This window comes from Cryptomeria japonica, chromosome 9 (genome assembly GCF_030272615.1).
Source record: "Cryptomeria japonica chromosome 9, Sugi_1.0, whole genome shotgun sequence".
In the NCBI taxonomy this organism is placed as follows: domain Eukaryota; kingdom Viridiplantae; phylum Streptophyta; class Pinopsida; order Cupressales; family Cupressaceae; genus Cryptomeria; species Cryptomeria japonica.
The window spans coordinates 430,227,819-430,245,771 of NC_081413.1; the positions used below are offsets into that span (position 1 = coordinate 430,227,819).

Below are 17,953 nucleotides of genomic sequence, written 5' to 3' on the forward strand. Positions count from 1 at the left end.
AGATGATTCGAGATGAGACTGGATCTAGAAAACTGCAGATAGCTACACCAGCAGCAGACAAATATGAGGGTGAAATCCTAGCAGAAGACTATCATATACAGACTATTGAGTTAGGACCATCCACAGCAGAGCAGACTTTAGATGATGCCACCGACACATTTTAGGCATTGAAGGACAAGCTTAGAGAAGAAGTAGAAAAGAATAGAAAGCTTGAGAAAGAGGTCGGTGCATGGAGGACATATTTCAGTCATATCAATGAACCTTTGGGACGTCAGGATCCAGTTAGATCACCGGTGCAGGCATTGCCCCTTCAATCGATCAATGAAGCAGAAAGATTCAGGAACCTGGTCCAGCGTACATGTAGTTGGATGGATAGATCTCATACAATGGCCATAGAGTTTGTTACAAGGATGTCGAAGATCACCCATCAGGCTATCCAAGTTCTTGAGATAATCCACAGATTGATGGCAACAGTAGCTGCATTTGCCCATACCAAGGACGTTGTCATCCCTGTCTTGAAAGTTATAAGACACACATCCAGAAGAATTTTAGCACAGGAGAGGATCTTAGAAGGTGATTCTCACAGTTTGTTTCAGTGGTCAACCTTACTCCATATAAAGAGTGTTCTCTTCGAGGACATCAGTATTAGATGTGGTCAAGTTGAGGAGGTGATCAATCCGATCCAGGACAGAGTATTTGAGGTACTTCGTACCATTCTTGGCAGAAGGATCGAGGTCGAGACAGATGTGGATTTACAAGAATTTGAGGATAGAATCAAGATCATCTTTCGCAAGGACGCAGATGTTACAGATGAGCAGTATGATCAGATGTATGCCACCATGCTCCTGATTGATAGAACAAAGGAACTTGAACCTACTTGGGACACGGCTCTTCTAGATGCATTTGATCAGGTTATCGACTTAGAAGAGAGTATCAAGAATCTTCCCGAGATTCCAAACACAGAAATCGAAGGAATCGTGACAAAATTCATTGCATATGCTAAGAAAGAGAATTGGAAAGGGAATAAGATTCTAGATGAAAGGTTGTTACAATGACATGACATCTTATTTCTCATTGGTTGATACCTCCTAGATTTTTGTGCCAAATTTAATATTTGGCTATGTATTTAATGTTGTTCAGTAAAAAGGAGTTCATTTGTAACAAACCCTAATTAGGGTTTAGGTGTCATGATGTTGTCCGTTGATTTACTTTCAATCTGGACCTTTCATTGTAACTGGGGATGCTATTTATACCCCCATTTTTCATTTCATTTGGTAATAGCGAATAGTGAATAGTGTAAGAGATAATAGTTAATAGAAGAGAGATTAGAGTTAGAAGCAATTTTTATTTTGTAGCAAGATTGAGTCTTGAAGAGAGAAATTCAAGCAATTGTTGTATATGATGACTTGGAAATCAATAAAATATTGAAGTTATGGTGTTTTGTTGCAAATTTCTTAAGTTATCTTCATGGTTGTTGGATGTACTTGAATCACGCTCAATCAAAGTAGTTTGTTAATTTGAAAGGCTAAGTGTGAGATTTGATATTTGGTGGGATTCGCAATCCAAACCACTAGCTTCTTGCTGATTGTAGGAACGCCTTGCGTGGTCGACTGGAAAACACTTTGCGTCCTTAACCTTCAAGCATTTTCGTATCTAGGATATGTACTTTCATAGTAGTGTCCTTGGTCTTTGATGCATTGAACACCATTATTACCTTAGAAGATCGCACTAATTTCAATTGAGTTGTTATCTTATGGCAAAATTGAAGTTGGTTGAGTCTTGCCAAATCTCATTCATGCTAAGTCGTTCATAGGGTTAGGCTAGATTAGACTTCCTTAAACCCTGTCCTTTTGCTATTTTTGAAAGTTCCTTTTTAGATTAGTAAAATCTTCGAGCCTTTGGAATCCGTAAGACGCCTTGGAGGAAACAGCAAATCACATCATACCACTAAAAAAGCTTGTCCACACGTGGAGACCCCACTAAAAGAACCTTGGAGTCCATCTAACTGATCCTTTTTGCAGATCTTCAGCAGTTAGAGACTACTTTCTCAAGAGAGGATAAGATGCCTGTCGGTATTTTATTCTGTGTATGATTGTGTATGAAATACACGTCAACAGAATTGGCGCTAGAAGGAGGGCTAGTTTCCGAAGTTCGAAGTCCGAAAATTTTGAAAAGATAAAAACATTGCAAGCATGATCATGAAGTACAATGGTGTTGCCGAATGAAGGACTGAATCAAGTAGTGCAACCCAATTTGCAAGTAGGCAATACCCAAGAGGACATCATTTCTGAATTGAATCAAGTAGCTTGGAACGCAAGGAGAAGTCAAGCCGAATATAACAGAGTCAGAATCATCCTAGAGCAAGAGGAAGATAGAGCCGAAGAACATCAAAGGGTCATAGCTAGGAATCTTCGCAATCAAAGAAACCCACAATAATCCTTGCAAGACTTCACGCTGGATCGCATTGGTTCTTTCTCGCCCGAGAAACATCAAAGGTTGTTGAGGTCCACACCAGGCGTGAAGAATCTAAGTGAACTTCAATTTACTTCTAAAGCAAAGCGAGCTAAGAGAGAGGACACTCCCAAAGAGTTCGAACTAAGATTGGAAGGATCTCCTGAGTCATCACAAGTTCTTCAAGAACAAGTCCAAGCGGCGATCCAATCTAGTATCCAGGCAATTTCACAAACAAAGAGCCAAGCTAGTTCATCACGTCCAGCTTCAAACAGTACAATGGCACAACGTGCTCCACCTCCACCTCCTCCTCCTCATATACTTAATGGTGCGACTTGGCTAGTCAACAATCCATCACCTTTGGAATTTGCAGTTTATCATGATATGCCGATGAATCCAGAACACTTTTGCTCCAAATTCAATGTTAGTGATTTCCATCACACGGCAGAAGATCACATCAAGATGTTCGAGGACCTTCTTCGTAACAGACAAATTGAATATGGAGATGTGGCATGTAGGCTTTTTCCCTACTCATTGGGAGAAGAGGCATACTTTTGGTTTATTCATTTGCCTACAGGGTCCATCAGGACTTGGGACGCGATGAAAGACGCATTCATTGCCAAATTTGGCATCCCAACTACGCCAGCGGAGTTATACAGACAATTTGTTGAGGTTCGAAGGAGAGAGCATGAACCTATTACTTCCTTCAACAACAGATTTCACCGAGCATACACAATGCTACGTCCTCCTTATCTTATTGCAGATCCAAGGGAGATTTACTATGGAGCCTTAGATCATCTCACAGCTATGTTCGTGAGGACACATCCGACTCCGAATGATCTAAATGCGGCCTATGCAAAGGCCATTGAAGTGAGTAAGCACATGGGTCAAAACATCACTGGACCGCTACTACATATGGGACCTGTCGCAGCACCGAACCAGATGCAAGCAGTTGGCACAGCTTTGGCCAACCAAACTCCAGTCATGAACTGAATTCCGCAAGCGACCTACCCAAGCATACAGCCGGCAAATCAGTTGGTCCTTCACCCAGGAGCTCCAATTTCTCAAGCCCCACCCGCTCAACCTGTGTACCTGCAAAACGCTACAAATTTGTCAAGGACACAAGAAGAGAAAGATGAAATGAAAGAGTTAATTGAGCAAGTCAAGAGGCTATCAACCGAGGTAACCCACCTGAGGAATCAGAATAATCAACTCCAGAGCATGCAGAGGGCCAACCATGGCCAACACACGAACAATCAGAATTTCCAGGGAAATAATAATCAAGGATTTAGAAACAATTATCAAGGAAATAACAATCAAGGTTTCCAAAGGAGACCATGGAATACAACTCCAAACAATGGAAATGTGGTGATGCCTTTGGACAACCCACCAAATGCGTAAAGTCAAGAGAATTCCTCTTCAAGCAAAGTGTTTTTAGCCGAAGTAGCCTTGTCTAGTTGGTGCAGACTCCACAACACGAACCAACATTCCGAGTTGCAATGTCCTGAGTTCAAAATTGCGGCCGACATTTTCCAACAGGAAATGCGTACCACCAATCCACCTGAAAATCCTCCCACCACAGGGTACGAAATTGTTCCAACCATGCAGTATGGTCAAGCCATGATCGTTGAAACCTGCAGATATTCACAAGAAGAAATTAGTCAAGTACAAAATGGGAGATTTCCTCCAGAATCGGCCAATGGGCCGATGGTACCACCAGGATCTCAGTTTCCGCCAGCATCTGCAAATGGACCTGTAGAGGATTCAGAATACTATTTCCCACCATTGAACGACAGTGTCTTAGTAGAGGGAATAAAGGAAGTGTTTCACCAATCATCAGGAGGAGTCAACCAAAGAGTTTATCACAGGAATCAGAGGAATCCTGAACCTTTAACAACATCGATTCCCCCAAACAATTTTTCAACTCCGCCAGATCCCCAAGCCAGCAATGTTCCAGAGTACCCGCAAAACACTCAAGAATACAGACAAAGAAATATTTCACCTCCCGCGGGCAATGAAATGAAAAGATTGACCGCCTTGGTGTTAGATGAATTTAAGAAAGTCAAGGTAAGTTTACCACTCTATGAGTTGCTCAAAGTGTCTGAAATTAAAGATGCGGTGATCAATAGTTTAAGCGAATCTAGTACAACAAGGTCAAATGTTCAAGCCACTATCAGTGTGACTCAAGAGGAGGCCGATTCTCAAGAACAACCCGAACAAAATGAGTGCATGGTTCAAACTATAACCTTCCCAGCTAAAAAGGAAGATATGTTGGAAGGAAAAGTATTACTCAAAAGAGGCGAGACCAAGAAAGCTCAGCCTACAGTCAAAGAGAACCTCACTACTAACTTGGTTCTTCCCGAAAAGGAAGTCGCAATCAAGAAAGATATTGTAAAGAGGGATAAATCTACAAGCAAAGCCAGTCACTCGAAAGAGGAGAGCCCAGCAAAGGATGATCATTCAAAGATTAATCAAGTTAAACATCAAGAATCAAGTGAAGAAAATTCAGCTCCTTCTCAAGGAAAGGACGAACCGGCCCCGTTCCTGTTATCAGTCAGAATATTTGGAAAGCTATTACACAATTGCCTTTATGATTCCGAAGCCTCAAGCAATGTCATGCCCCTGGCTGTTTGTCAAAGGCTTGGAATAACTCCCGCACCTACCAAGAGAAAGGTCACTCAGCTTGACAAGACAGAAGTTCCAGTCATGGGAGAATTGAACAATATTCATATGCAATTGGCCGCAGACCCAAGAGTCCAGAATTTTATAGATATATCAGTAGTGGATATTCCAGATTCATATGGAATGCTCCTAAGTCGAGATTGGTCCCGAAAGTTGAATGGATATGTGTCGACCGATTTTGCACACATGTGGCTACCATGGAGAGGAGTCCCGAACCAGATTAAAATTGATAGCACCCCAAGGTTGAGGTTGATGATAACTGAATATGGGGAAGACAATGAAGTCCTATTTTTAGAGTCCGACCTAGGAACATACAAGCCAAAAGTGGAGGAAATCCTGATGATACAAGATGTGCGAGATGAGGATACCCAGCAAGAGGTCATGGAATCGACGGAGATAGTCATTGAAAGCGATCAAGGATCCGACCAAGAGGACGAAGGCATGTTTGAAAATTTCAGGAGATTCGTACAAAGAAACACCCAGCAAAGTGTGCAACTTGGCAATCTAGCATCTGTCCGAGATTTGCTCCTTCCGAATTGGTGTAGAATTCACAATGCCGTCCACTCAGAATTATCTTGTGCTTTATGCCAGACCGCATTGGAGCAAGTAAACAAAAGAGTCCCGCAGACATTAATTATAGAAGAAACTCAAGATTTAGAGAATGAAAGCTCTACAGACACCGAGAGTTCTGTGGAAGTTGAAGTTTCGTCCGATACAACAAATGAAAGTCATGAGAGTCCAAAAACAGACAATCAAGAAAATCAGATATGGACATTAAGGTTCGACGGATCTAAGTCCAAACAAGGATCCGGAGCCGGATATGAATTGATTGGTCCTAAGGGAGAAACATACCTTGCCGCTCATAGATTGCAGTTCTCTTGCACTAACAACGTAGCAGAATATGAATCTTTGGTTCGTGGATTACTATTAGCCATCCAAAAGGGGGCAAAGATACTGCAAGTATATGGAGACTCAGAAATCGCAATAGGGCAAATCAGGAAGCAATATGTTTGCCATGACAAAAGGCTAACCAAGTACAGAAATCGAGTCTGGGATCTAATTGAAAGTTTTGATGCTTTCAATATCAATTCGATTTATAGACATCAGAATCAAGTGGCCAATTCACTTGCACAGGCCGCCAGCTCATTGATTCCATTAGCAATGGAAGGATTAAAGAAGTTTACAATCGAGTTAGTATCAGTTCCTTCAGTCCCAGATAACATTACCAATTTCCAAGTGTTCGAAGATGACAAGCACATCCTAGACTTCCTAACCAGCACGGACGTCTTCTTAACACAGATCATAGATGAAGATGAAGTAGGTGAAGCTGAGTTCGATGCCGAAGGAGTCCTGAACTTAAAGACAAACACTATTCCGAAAGGAATGGTTGAATTAGAAAGGATTTTTGATCCTGACAAGTTGAAAGAAAAGAAGAATCACAATGTAGAAGGCAATATGTGTGACGCGATCAATCTAGGTGACGAGACACAAGTTAAGAATGTTTTCATTGGAAAGTCCTGCACAGCGACTGAAAAAGATGGAATCCTAAAGAGCATGAGGGACTTCCCAGATGTCATCGCATGGAGCTATCAAGATCTTAAGACCTACGACACTGCAATTATCACTCACACAATCCCGTTGAAGCCAGGAAGCAAGCCATTCAGGCAAAGACAAAGACCCGTCAATCCTTTGTTGGAACCACTGATATACCAACAAGTGAAGAAGTTACTCACAGCTAAGATCATCTTCCCAGTAAGACACTCGACGTGGGTCGCCAACCTGGTACCTGTTAGAAAGAAAAATGGAGAGATCAGATTGTGTGTTGATTTTAGAAATCTCAACAGAGCGTCAGAGAAAGACAACTATCCGCTCCCATCATTAGATGAAGTATTGCAGATCGTCAATGGATCACAGATGATGTCCTTCCTAGACGGATATTCAGGATACAATCAAGTCCTAGTCGAACCTGAGGATCGACTGAAGACTGCTTTCACCACCAAATGGGGAACGTTTGCCTATAAGAGAATGCCTTTTGGACTCATAAATGCCGGGGCCACATTCCAGAGAGCTATGGATATCGCTTTCAGAGATTTAATTGGTAAAAGCATTATTATATATATGGATGACATCACAGTTTTTTCCAGACAGAGAGAAGATCATGTGGACGATTTGAGAAGAGTCTTCCAAAGATGTAGAAGGTACGGTGTCTCCCTTAATCCAAAGAAATGCATATTTGGAGTCACAGAAGGAAAGCTTTTAGGACATGTCATTTCAGAGAAAGGAATATCTATTGATCCTGAAAGAGTGAAGGCCATATCTACTATCAATTTGCCAGCAAGCAAGAAAGAGCTCAAGTCATTTTTCGGCAAGATCAACTTCGTCCGAAAATTCATTATCGGATTTGCCGAGATTGTCAGACCATTGAATGAAATGTTAAAGAAAGATGCAAAGGTCGAGTGGACTCCACAAGCCAGAAGGGCATTTGAAGAAATAAAGACCGCAATCATGGAAGCGCCAGTTTTGATTAGTCCTGATTATCTCAGGCCATTCTATTTATATTCCTTCGCTTCCGATTACACTTGTGCCGCCATTCTCACCCAAAGAAGTGAAGAGAGGGATGAAAACCCGATTGCTTTCATGAGCACCCCGTTGAAAGATGCGGAACTCAGATATCCAAACGTTGAAAAGCAAGCATACGCATTAGTAAAGGCAGTTAAGAAATTCAGACATTACCTCCTGAGAGCCAAGATTTATGCAATAGTGCCTGATGCGGCAGTCAAGACTCTTCTCATGCAAAATGAATTAGGTGAAAGAAGAGGAAAGTGGGTCGCCATTATCCAAGAATTTGATATTGAGATACAGCCCATGAAACTTGTTCGAGGACAAGCTTTGGCACAGACATTGGCAATAGATGGGCCAGGATTAGTCCAACAAATTTATGAATTAGAGGATGTCACACTTGATGAATGGTACAAAGACATTGTGACATATTTGCTTAATCACAGATGTCCTGCTCATATGACACCTACACAAAAGAGAGCATTAAGATTAAAGTGTCAACATTACATGCTTCAAGGATCTGTTTTATACCGTAAAAACTATGAAGGAGTGTACCTGAGATGTGTTGGCAAAGACGAAGCAAAGCAGATAATTGAACATTTCCATTCCAAGTTTGGAACCGGACATGGAGCCAACCTCGCCACAGCTCACCAGATCCTAAGAGCAGGATATTACTGGCCTACGCTTTTTAAAGATACATTCAATCACATTAAGACGTGCCACACATGTCAAGTCGCAGCTATTAGAGAAAGAAATCCTGCCATGCCACTGAATCCCGTGATTGAAGCCAGGCCATTTGCTAAATGGGGAATGGACTTTATTGGTGTCATCAACCCCGCATCCTCAGCACAACACAAGTACATCATTACAGCTACAGATTATTGTACCAGATGGTCAGAGGCACAGGCACTTAAGGTTTGTTCTACTGAAGTTGTAATCAAGTTTCTAGAGGAGAACATAATCACGAGGTTTGGATGCCCCTATGCATTGGTTTGTGACAATGGATCGGCATTCACATCATTGAGATTCTCAAATTGGGCTTTTGAGTACGGAATAACCCTCAAGTTTTCATCGAATTATTATCCTTAGGGTAATGGATTAGCAGAATCCACCAACAAAAATTTGCTCAGTGTTATCAAGAAATTATTAGAGAGAAGTCCAAGAGAATGGCATACCCAGTTGAGATTTGCTTTATGGGCAGACAGAATCAGAACAAAGAACGCATTAGGCATTTCGCCTTATTTTCTAGTCTATGGCCAAGACCCAGTCTTCCCCATGCAACTCAGGATTCCGACCTTGAGATTCATTCAGGAGTACATGGAAGATACTGATGCAGTGCAGGCCAGGTTGACACAGTTGATGAATTTAGAAGAGAAAAGAGATCAAGCACTAGATAACTTTGCTAAACACCAAGGAGTGGTGAAGAGATAGTTTGATCGACAAGCAAGAGTCAAGGCGTTCCGAATTTCAGATCTCGTCCTGTATTGGGACAAAGCACATGAGAAAAGAGGAGAACATGATAAGTTTGATAGGCTTTGGAAAGGCCCTTATCAAATTTCAGAGATATTAGGAGAGAACGCATTTAGGTTGCAGACTTTAACTGGAGAAGACATCCCGTTGCCTGTCAATGGGAGATATCTCAAACATTATTTCCAATCCTAAAATGCCAAGGCCTTCCCTTGTACATAGTTAGTTTAGTTTGCTTTCGTCGTTTTCCGTTTGTTTGTTTTTCTCGCTTTGGTTTGCCTTTTGTTTTTCGTTCTTAGTTTAGGTGTTTTTGTTTTTAGGTTGGTTGTTTTTGTCCTGAGGGGTATCTGTTTAAGATTGGGTGATTTTGTTATGTAACGCTCTGACTTCCTGCTGGATTGTTGGATGCATTTGGAAAATCATGAGGTCTTTTGGAATTACCAAGGGAGTTTCTTTTAATGAAGCTTTGAGTCAGGATATATTTGCATTGAAGTAGATTAGCTTATTGAACTCACGTATTTTTGTCCTTCAGTTATTATATTTTCACATACTTATAATCTCCGAGCCATTATGGTTTACAGGCGAAGCTGTGATTAGTGAAAAATCTAAAGTCTAGCTTCAGCGCCACCGCAATCCTCAAACCCTAGTGAGTTTCACTACTCACGAGCCAAAGAATTGACAGAACTGAAAAGCAGTATCAAGAGAAAAGTTGAAAAAATGACAAAATCAAAAAAAAAGAAATGAGCTAAAAGGAAATATCAAATTGGCTAAAAGGGAATTTACGAATAACTCCATCGGGGCTATAGACGCCTGGCTGGCAATGGAGCAATGTTCGTGAGCTTGTGGCGATAACCTCGTCGGGACTATGGACGTCTGACTGGCAGCGAGGCTCTATCCAGGATGCTTTTGGAGTTTAGACGAACTACGTAGCTTATCACAGGGGAACCTGAAGATCATGATTGTCTTGTTGAGGGGAATTAACGCATTTGCACACACATGGGTAACTGTGGACTTGATACTTTGTCTCAATATGATGGTCTCTTCTTGTAAGTGTTTCTTAACTCCTGGATTTGTTGAGGGAAGTTTTCTGAGTTTTCTTTTAGAAGGATTGATTCCCAAATGTTTTGCAACATTTCTCAGTGGTGTCGCCAGATGTTGTGACCATTTCACACATCGCCCCATCGCAAATGGGGACCCCCTCTTTTTGCTTGTTTTTCGCTCGTTTTCGCTTTCGTTTTTAGGGTTTTGTTAGTTAGTTGGTCGTCTGGATTTAGGGCCAAGCCTTAGGGTTTTAAATTTTGCCTTTTCAAGCCAAAATCCAGTCGTTTTTGAGAGCTTTTGAGCTTCCTTTTCTAGGATGCAAATTTTGAATGCAATGATTTCGCTAAAATGGTCTAATTTTCAATTGGAATGTTCATGCAGAGCTTAAATTTGTCTAAGTGTTGACAGTCAATGTGAATTTTTGTCCGATTGAATATTTTGACCAAATTTTGACTTGTTTGAATTTTGATCCTGGGCATTGGGATTGGTTTGTTTTCGCCTCGTGAAGTGTTAAAATGTGAAAAATCATGTTATTTTGGCCTATAGGAGGAAAATCGCTCCTGTCCCTCAGTGAAGGACGGGAGCTCATTTTCGAATATCTCATCATCCCTGCAGAGTCCAGACAAATTTCAAGTTGGAAGTGATGGAGAACGGCAAGATCTTTCCATTGAATATAAATTGAAGATTTTCATAAGCACAGAAATGCCTCCAGGAGGAAAATCGCTCCTGTCCCTCAGTGAAGGACCGGAGCTACAATTCAAATTTCGCCTTGTCCTTGCAAGATTTTGAAAACTTAACAATTTGAAAGGGTCCGAAGGAAGATGCTTTGCCAAATGAATATAATTTGAGATGCAAAAACGAAGGATAATGACCTATATTGACTAAATCGCTCCTGTCCCTCTCCAAGGGACCAGGGCGAGGTACCTTGTAGCTCTCGTCCCTCTCCAAATCACATCATACCAAATCACATCATACCACTAAAAAAGCTTGTCCACACGTGGAGACCCCACTAAAAGAACCTTGGAGTCCATCTAACTGATCCTTTTTGCAGATCTTCAGCAGTTAGAGACTATTTTCTCAAGAGAGGTTAAGATGCCTGTCGGTATTTTATTCTGTGTATGATTGTGTATGAAATACATGTCAACACTATGCCACCCCCCTGCCATCCTAAAAATTATTGAAATCTTTTGCCGTCGTTGAAACCTCATCCCCACATTGGTTCCTACTTCCTACAATCCTAGAGACTCAGAAAAACAATGATAATTAGCTGTAGCGATTGGAGCTGTAGTTGATTATTTTATAGGAGCAGAATTAGTGAAAGCTTATTTTGTGGTGGAGAGAAAAAACATAAGGTATTTGTGAAACTTATATTGGGCACTTTGAAGGAATTCAAGGCAACAGCCATTTTTGTCTATTGGAAAATGAAATCAGAGATTAAAAGGATGGCTTTCTAAACTCAATAAATGTTTTGTATATACATCAATATAAGTACTTGTCCTTCCCTTGTGTAGTTCAAGTTTATTGCCCATCCCTTGCGGTCTTATTTGTGGCATATGATTTATTTGAAGAATAAGCTTCGTTTGTCTATTATTTGACACTACTTTTAATATTTTATTGGTGATTAATTTCATTCAATTGTTGTTCTTGATATCAAATAGGCTTGCTTTGGGTAATTACTAGTTGTATAGACTTGATTTTGTTATGTTGAGTGAAATCTAATGATTGAAAGTTGATTGAAAGTTGACAAACTCTTTGTTATTTTACAGATGCGTCGCTTATCCAACTGAGGATTGGGATATAGCAGATTCAACCTTGCAATTTTGGTATTATCAATATTGAATCTGGGACCATGACTTTATATTGTTGTCATTTTGTAACATTTTATTTTGTTGTTTTGATAGTTCACCTTATTACCTTAAAAATATACTTTTTGGAAAAAAATAGAACATAGAAGTAACATGGTCAAGCTGTTAATTGGGTTTATCTATCACTAATGATTTCTTAGCTTCCTTATAATTTTTTTGTTGCTTTCTATTTGGAATGTTCTTTCTGGCTATTTCGCTGCACAACTCTTTGGATTTATAATTTGCTTGTAGCATCACTGTGATTACACTACCAATATACATGTGTGAATGGGTTTCAATAAACACTGTAGCAAATATTTCTTTTAATATTTATCATATGCATATGTTATACGTCTTGAAATCCAAACTAAATCATCTTTTAATGTCACTTTTTTTAGCAACATACGTCCATTAGAAAAATAAAATTTGCACATCTTTTGGGAATGTGTCCATGTAATGTCCTCTTCCGAGGAATAGTTACAAGTGACCACTTATCCTATTTAATTCCCATAGGCTAAAGTCAGGTCATAACGGAGTAAATTAAATTAATTATTTAATGTTATCCAATAAAGTACATTTTAAAGGTAACTTTATTTAATTAATTTGATAAATTGACATTAAGTGACTTAAGTGAAAATTTCAAAGGGAAATATTAAAGTCACTGTATTAATTGGACTTCAAGGAATTATTTGAAATGGGAATTTGAAAAGGTTTTCAAGAATGTTCTACCGGTTCCTATATAAGGTGATTTTGGGGCTCATTTCTTGATGCTTGGATTTTTTTTTATCTATTGGATTTTGGAGAGCTATTTGTGGAGCAGAAACCTTGGGACAAAAACCCTTGGGCAATCAGTTTTGGTAGTGAAACAATCTACCCTAGCTGGTTACAAGCAGAATCACTCAAGTTTTGTATTTGCATTCAACAATTGGAGATTCAAATTTTCTGAAGTCTTTTGCAAAGACAAATTATGAGTTGTTCATTGTGGAAAGCTTCAGGTAGGGCTATTTGGATGCCATTGTGAAGTTATAGCTGGGCAATCGAAGGGTTTATCATATTGCGAACGCAAGGCGTGACGATTGAAGTTTAGTTGGGCACACCTATTTTCATTTCTGTGCATGAAACTAATATTTCTTATGGTGTGAGGGTTGAGATCTGAGTCAATGTGATTGAGCTGATTGCTGGTCAATTGAGTGATAGTTTGTTTAAATGCTGAAACACAAATATTATTCTGGCGTAAATATTGAACAAAACTGAGTGTGGGATGAGTATTGATGTTGACTGAGACTTCAAAGCTGGCTGAAGCATTTTAGTTTGTCAAGTTGTGGGGTTTGGAGCTGGCTTGGTGTGACTCCCCTGGACAGGCCATGGTCTTCAACAAACAGTAATGCGATTTTAAAACTGGCACTGGAAGCTACAGCTGAGAGTAGCAGACACTTGGACAGCAAATCCTAAGTCTGCAGGACATCTGAGATAGTCTTGAAATCTCTATTCATTGGCAGAAGCTTGTAATCTCCAAGAATACTGTAATCAGCAACTACAGGTGAGAATTGAGTCATCTGTTTTTATATTTTCCTGTGAACAATCCTTTATGGAATTAATTTGTAAAACTGAGTATTGAAGACAGATTTCTGTATTGCATTTAGTTTCACGATTGAATGAAGTGTTGAAATTTTATGTATGATATAAATTTTCAATATGGAATGAAACTACTGTAAATCCTGAAACACATAAATCTGCAAGCAAGCTTTCATGCTTGTCAACCATTTGACAAAATGTTACTGAGTGAAAGCACAAAAAATGAAGAAAAATAAGAAGGGATTTTACAGTCCAAAGCCACTCTGAGAGCCTCAATCTTTTGAGGCAAAACAATGCAAGTTTTCAGAGTAGGAAAGAATCTATAGAACAAATTTTTTCCATGAAAAGCAAGGAGCAGCTTGCTGATGTAATTCAGTGAAACTGAAACCAAATGCCTCTCAAATTCTGACCTGAAATGATAATTCGATGCTGTATTAATAAAGGATATGAAGGCTTCTTAAATAAGCAATTACAAGAGAAGATTCTAAAACAGAAATGAACAACCCAAAAGAAACATTCTAAATAAGAACCAACTACGAAAATGAAATATCCTAAACTAACTAACCAAATGACCATTATAGAAACATTATATAATTACTTTAATACGCTCCCGTAATGGTCATTCTAATAACTTCTCTACAAAAAACTTGACATAATCTGCAGGTCATTTAGCCACGAATGTGTGGAAGGCTGCCCCCTTTTTCTTAGAATGCTTTGTGATATGAGCTTGCTGCTGAGACCCTTCCTGGTTTTGCAGAACTTCTGGATATGACCAAGTTTACCATAATCCTTCAAACATGATGTTGGGTTACAAATCTATCTCTCCCTTCATCCAGAGGCACTGAGATCAGCTTCTCAAAAAACGATTTTTGTTGATAAAAAAATCGGCAAAAAACTGAAACCACGATTTTGTGGAAAAATCGGCAAACCCTTCACCATGATTTTTTTTGGAAAAAATCAGAAACTCACCACCATGATTTTTTATGGAAAAACCCAAAAAACAACAAACACCCTGCATGATTTTTTTGTGGAAAAAATCAGAAAACCCTCTTGCAGAGAAGGAATTCATGATTTTTTCACACAATAATCGTGTAAAAAACGAACAAATAAACACGAAGAGAAAATCGTGTAAAACTCTTAATGACTTTTTGTGGAGAAAAATCAGAAAACCCATCCACGATTTTTGAGGAGAAAATCATACAAAACCCCCTCTATCTGTTCAAAAACTTTACTCACGGCCATCACGAGTAGTGAATAGAAATAGAAACTCCCTAATTTCTATGGAAAAAATCAAGCAAAACCCTTCCATGATTTTTTGTAAAAAAAATCAGTAAAGCCGTGATTTTTTTTACTAAAAAAATTCTCTAAAAAAGAACCTAATCTTTGATACCATGAAATAATAATTTGATGTTGTATTAACAAAGGAGATAGGGGCTCCTTAAATAAGCAATTACAAGCAAAGATTCTAAAATAGAAATGAAAGACCCAAAAGAAACATTCTAAATTAGAACCAACTACGGAAAGGAAATATCCTAAACTAACTAACCAAATGACCATTATAGAAACATTATATAATTTCTTTTATATGACCAACACCATGGTGCTCTCCACTTCTGAGATTTCGTTCAGATGAGAGGAATAGAATATGATTGAGTGCAATTAACATGTAAGAGAAGTGCTGGAAGGGTTTGGAGTTGGCCACAACATCACTTGGAGGCAAGAGCAACAGTTGCCTAGATGTACCCTCTTAACAGGTGCCATGGAATGGAATCTCCAACTACCTTTTAGAAGATGCACAGACCGTTCTTCTACCTATTGAGTGATTGAAAATTGTATTTTGAAAAGGTGATATATATTGAAGTCGAAGTTGATATCTTTATGTGGCTCTTTTACTTTAGTTACCATTTGGTTTTATAACCGTTTCTATGTAATCATTGATAATTGTAGTCTTTTCGCTGTTCTACTTCCTGCAGCTTGCTACAGAAGCCTCATGGGAATTTAATAACTTTACCATTTTACACATAATATTATCTTTTATCAAAAAGAAAATATTTATATGACAGATTCACACTTGAATAAATTTAAGGCATATACTTCTATACATCTGCAGTTAAATTTCTGTTTTTCACATAGTTTGAGAGATTCCATACTCACCAAGTTTACATTTGGTGTGCTTGGGACTTCAAGAAACTTTACAAGTCAATCTAGAGGCCTATAAAATGATTATTCATTTTTGTAAAATGAATAGCAGGTGTGAAAGCTACACCTTTGGGAACCTTATGTTGAATACTCAAATCCTGAAAAATAGCCAGTATTAAACAGATCGTATTTTCAAATTTTTTAACTCAAATGGTAGCTTCAGGTGGTCTGAGACCACTTCCAGACGGTGTATGGTGACCCTATTTTTTTAATTAGTAAAAGTAATTTAAAAGCATAACAATATAAAATGTAATGATATAAATTGTAAAACTATACAAGGAACAATAACTATTATAACAACACAATATATAAGGTGCATAAAGGTGTAAAATCGATAGGGTGACCATCAAATATTTATGTTCAGATATGAGGTGCAAAGAATTAAATGATAACACTTCACAGTTGAACATAGAATTTTCCATTTGCTATTTTAAAGTTACCTAAGGCCCTAATAAGAGCTGGAATTGAGCCTGTCTTTTAATACCCATACAGTAGGATAGTTCAAAGGGAAAATAGAAGGTATTACTCAGACGATTATTTTATTAAGATCTGAGTAAAAGGATTTTCTTACAAAAATATCAGCTCTATGAGTATTTTATTTAGATCTGAGAAGAAGACTTTTGTTACATTTGTAGAACATGGTACATCTAATCTTTTATGAAAACTAAAAATGCTACACCATCCTTCCAAAGACCAATCCCTTTGGGAATAGAACAGAAGGTCTATGGGGTTTCACTTCATCATCTTTGTTAGCTGAAATTCTCAAAGTTAACCTGATGAAATTCTGTTAGCTGAAGTAGGTACTTTTCCATTGGAAGCATCGGTGTTAACCCCTTTGATATGTTATTTAAAGAAGGTTGTAAATATGGATAAGCATCACTGGCCAAAAATGGTTGTGGAAGAGATGCTAGAGCGGAGGAAGAAAATTTGGATGAAGTAGAACAACAATTGAATGCACAAGTGGGGCATCAATTTGCATGAGTGTCCTAACACCAATGGTGAAATAAAAAGTTACATGATCGAAAACTTTCGAACTGCCATGTGGACAAAGTAGATTAGGTGGAAAAAAGCATACTAAATCAAAGAGTTTAACCCAACAAAGGACCATAGTGAAAAACATATTTAGGGGCAGCTATTGAAGGGAAAGAGAGGATGCTAGTTGCACGATTGAGAACAGGATCACATCATCATAGGTGTGAGATCAGTAGGTGGAAGATACCCAATGAAACATGGGAGGAAAGATCCTGCATATTTTGCAATAAGGGGGTAGTGGAAACAAAATGATACTTCATCATGGAGCGCATGGCTTATGAGGATATCCACACTCAATACAAAAATGGATTGATGGTTGACAACATGTGCCAATTATTTGAGGAACATAGGATTAACCGGACAACCAACTCCTAGTCAAAATTAATAGTAGGAGATCTGACATCGAAAAGAATCTAAAGATAAATCAAGGATTGATCTCGGTCCCATAGTTTGGTTAGTCTCGTGGACATCATTAAAATATTTCATTTCATTTCATTCATCTTGTTGGTTGAAAATTTTGTACACCTGGGAAGAAGTACAAAATTGTAGTTTCAATCACAGCATGTGAGCACGTCGCTCTCCTACTTCTAAGGGAAGGCTCCCCCTAACTAACAAAACTACTTGACTGTAACCCTTTAAACTAACTAATATTGATAATATTACACCTTGTTCTCCTTTTAGAACTGGTGTTTCTTTTCTCTTTTTTCAGAAAAGAATACTTGCAGAACACTAACTCTAAAGATGTTACAACAACTTTTTCAGAATGATTCAAGATAAAAGAAATGAATTTTCCATGAAAGCACAAAGTCTTCCGTCGTTTCTCCGAGAACCTTGTGGAAGAGGATGGAGCAATGGAGTTAAAGCTAGCGGACCAAAAGCTGCCCCCCAGGGACTTGCGACAGTGGTAGCAGGGGCAGCGGCAGCAGCAACAACCATGTTAGGAGTGGAAGGTATTAATGGTTTGAAAAAGAAAGGTGATGATTCGCTTGGAATGGGCTTTTTCTTCTTTGATGGTGGAAAATTGGTAGTTTGTGAAAGAGAAGATGTAGTAGTAAGGAGGTTATTAGAATAATATTCTTTATTGTTTATTAATGGTCAACTAT

The 17,953-nt window shown here is 38.8% G+C and overlaps 1 protein-coding gene across 1 annotated transcript in view; it reads left to right on the top strand.

Annotated features, from left to right (window-relative positions):
• Positions 1–17,953, top strand: part of LOC131077852 (transportin MOS14) — a 334,725-nt gene that overhangs the window by 151,041 nt on the left and 165,731 nt on the right. Inside the window, exon 9 of the mRNA XM_058015436.2 lies at positions 11,967–12,023. Within this exon, the coding sequence (XP_057871419.2) occupies positions 11,967–12,023 (57 nt within the window). The remainder of the gene's footprint in view (positions 1–11,966; positions 12,024–17,953) is intronic.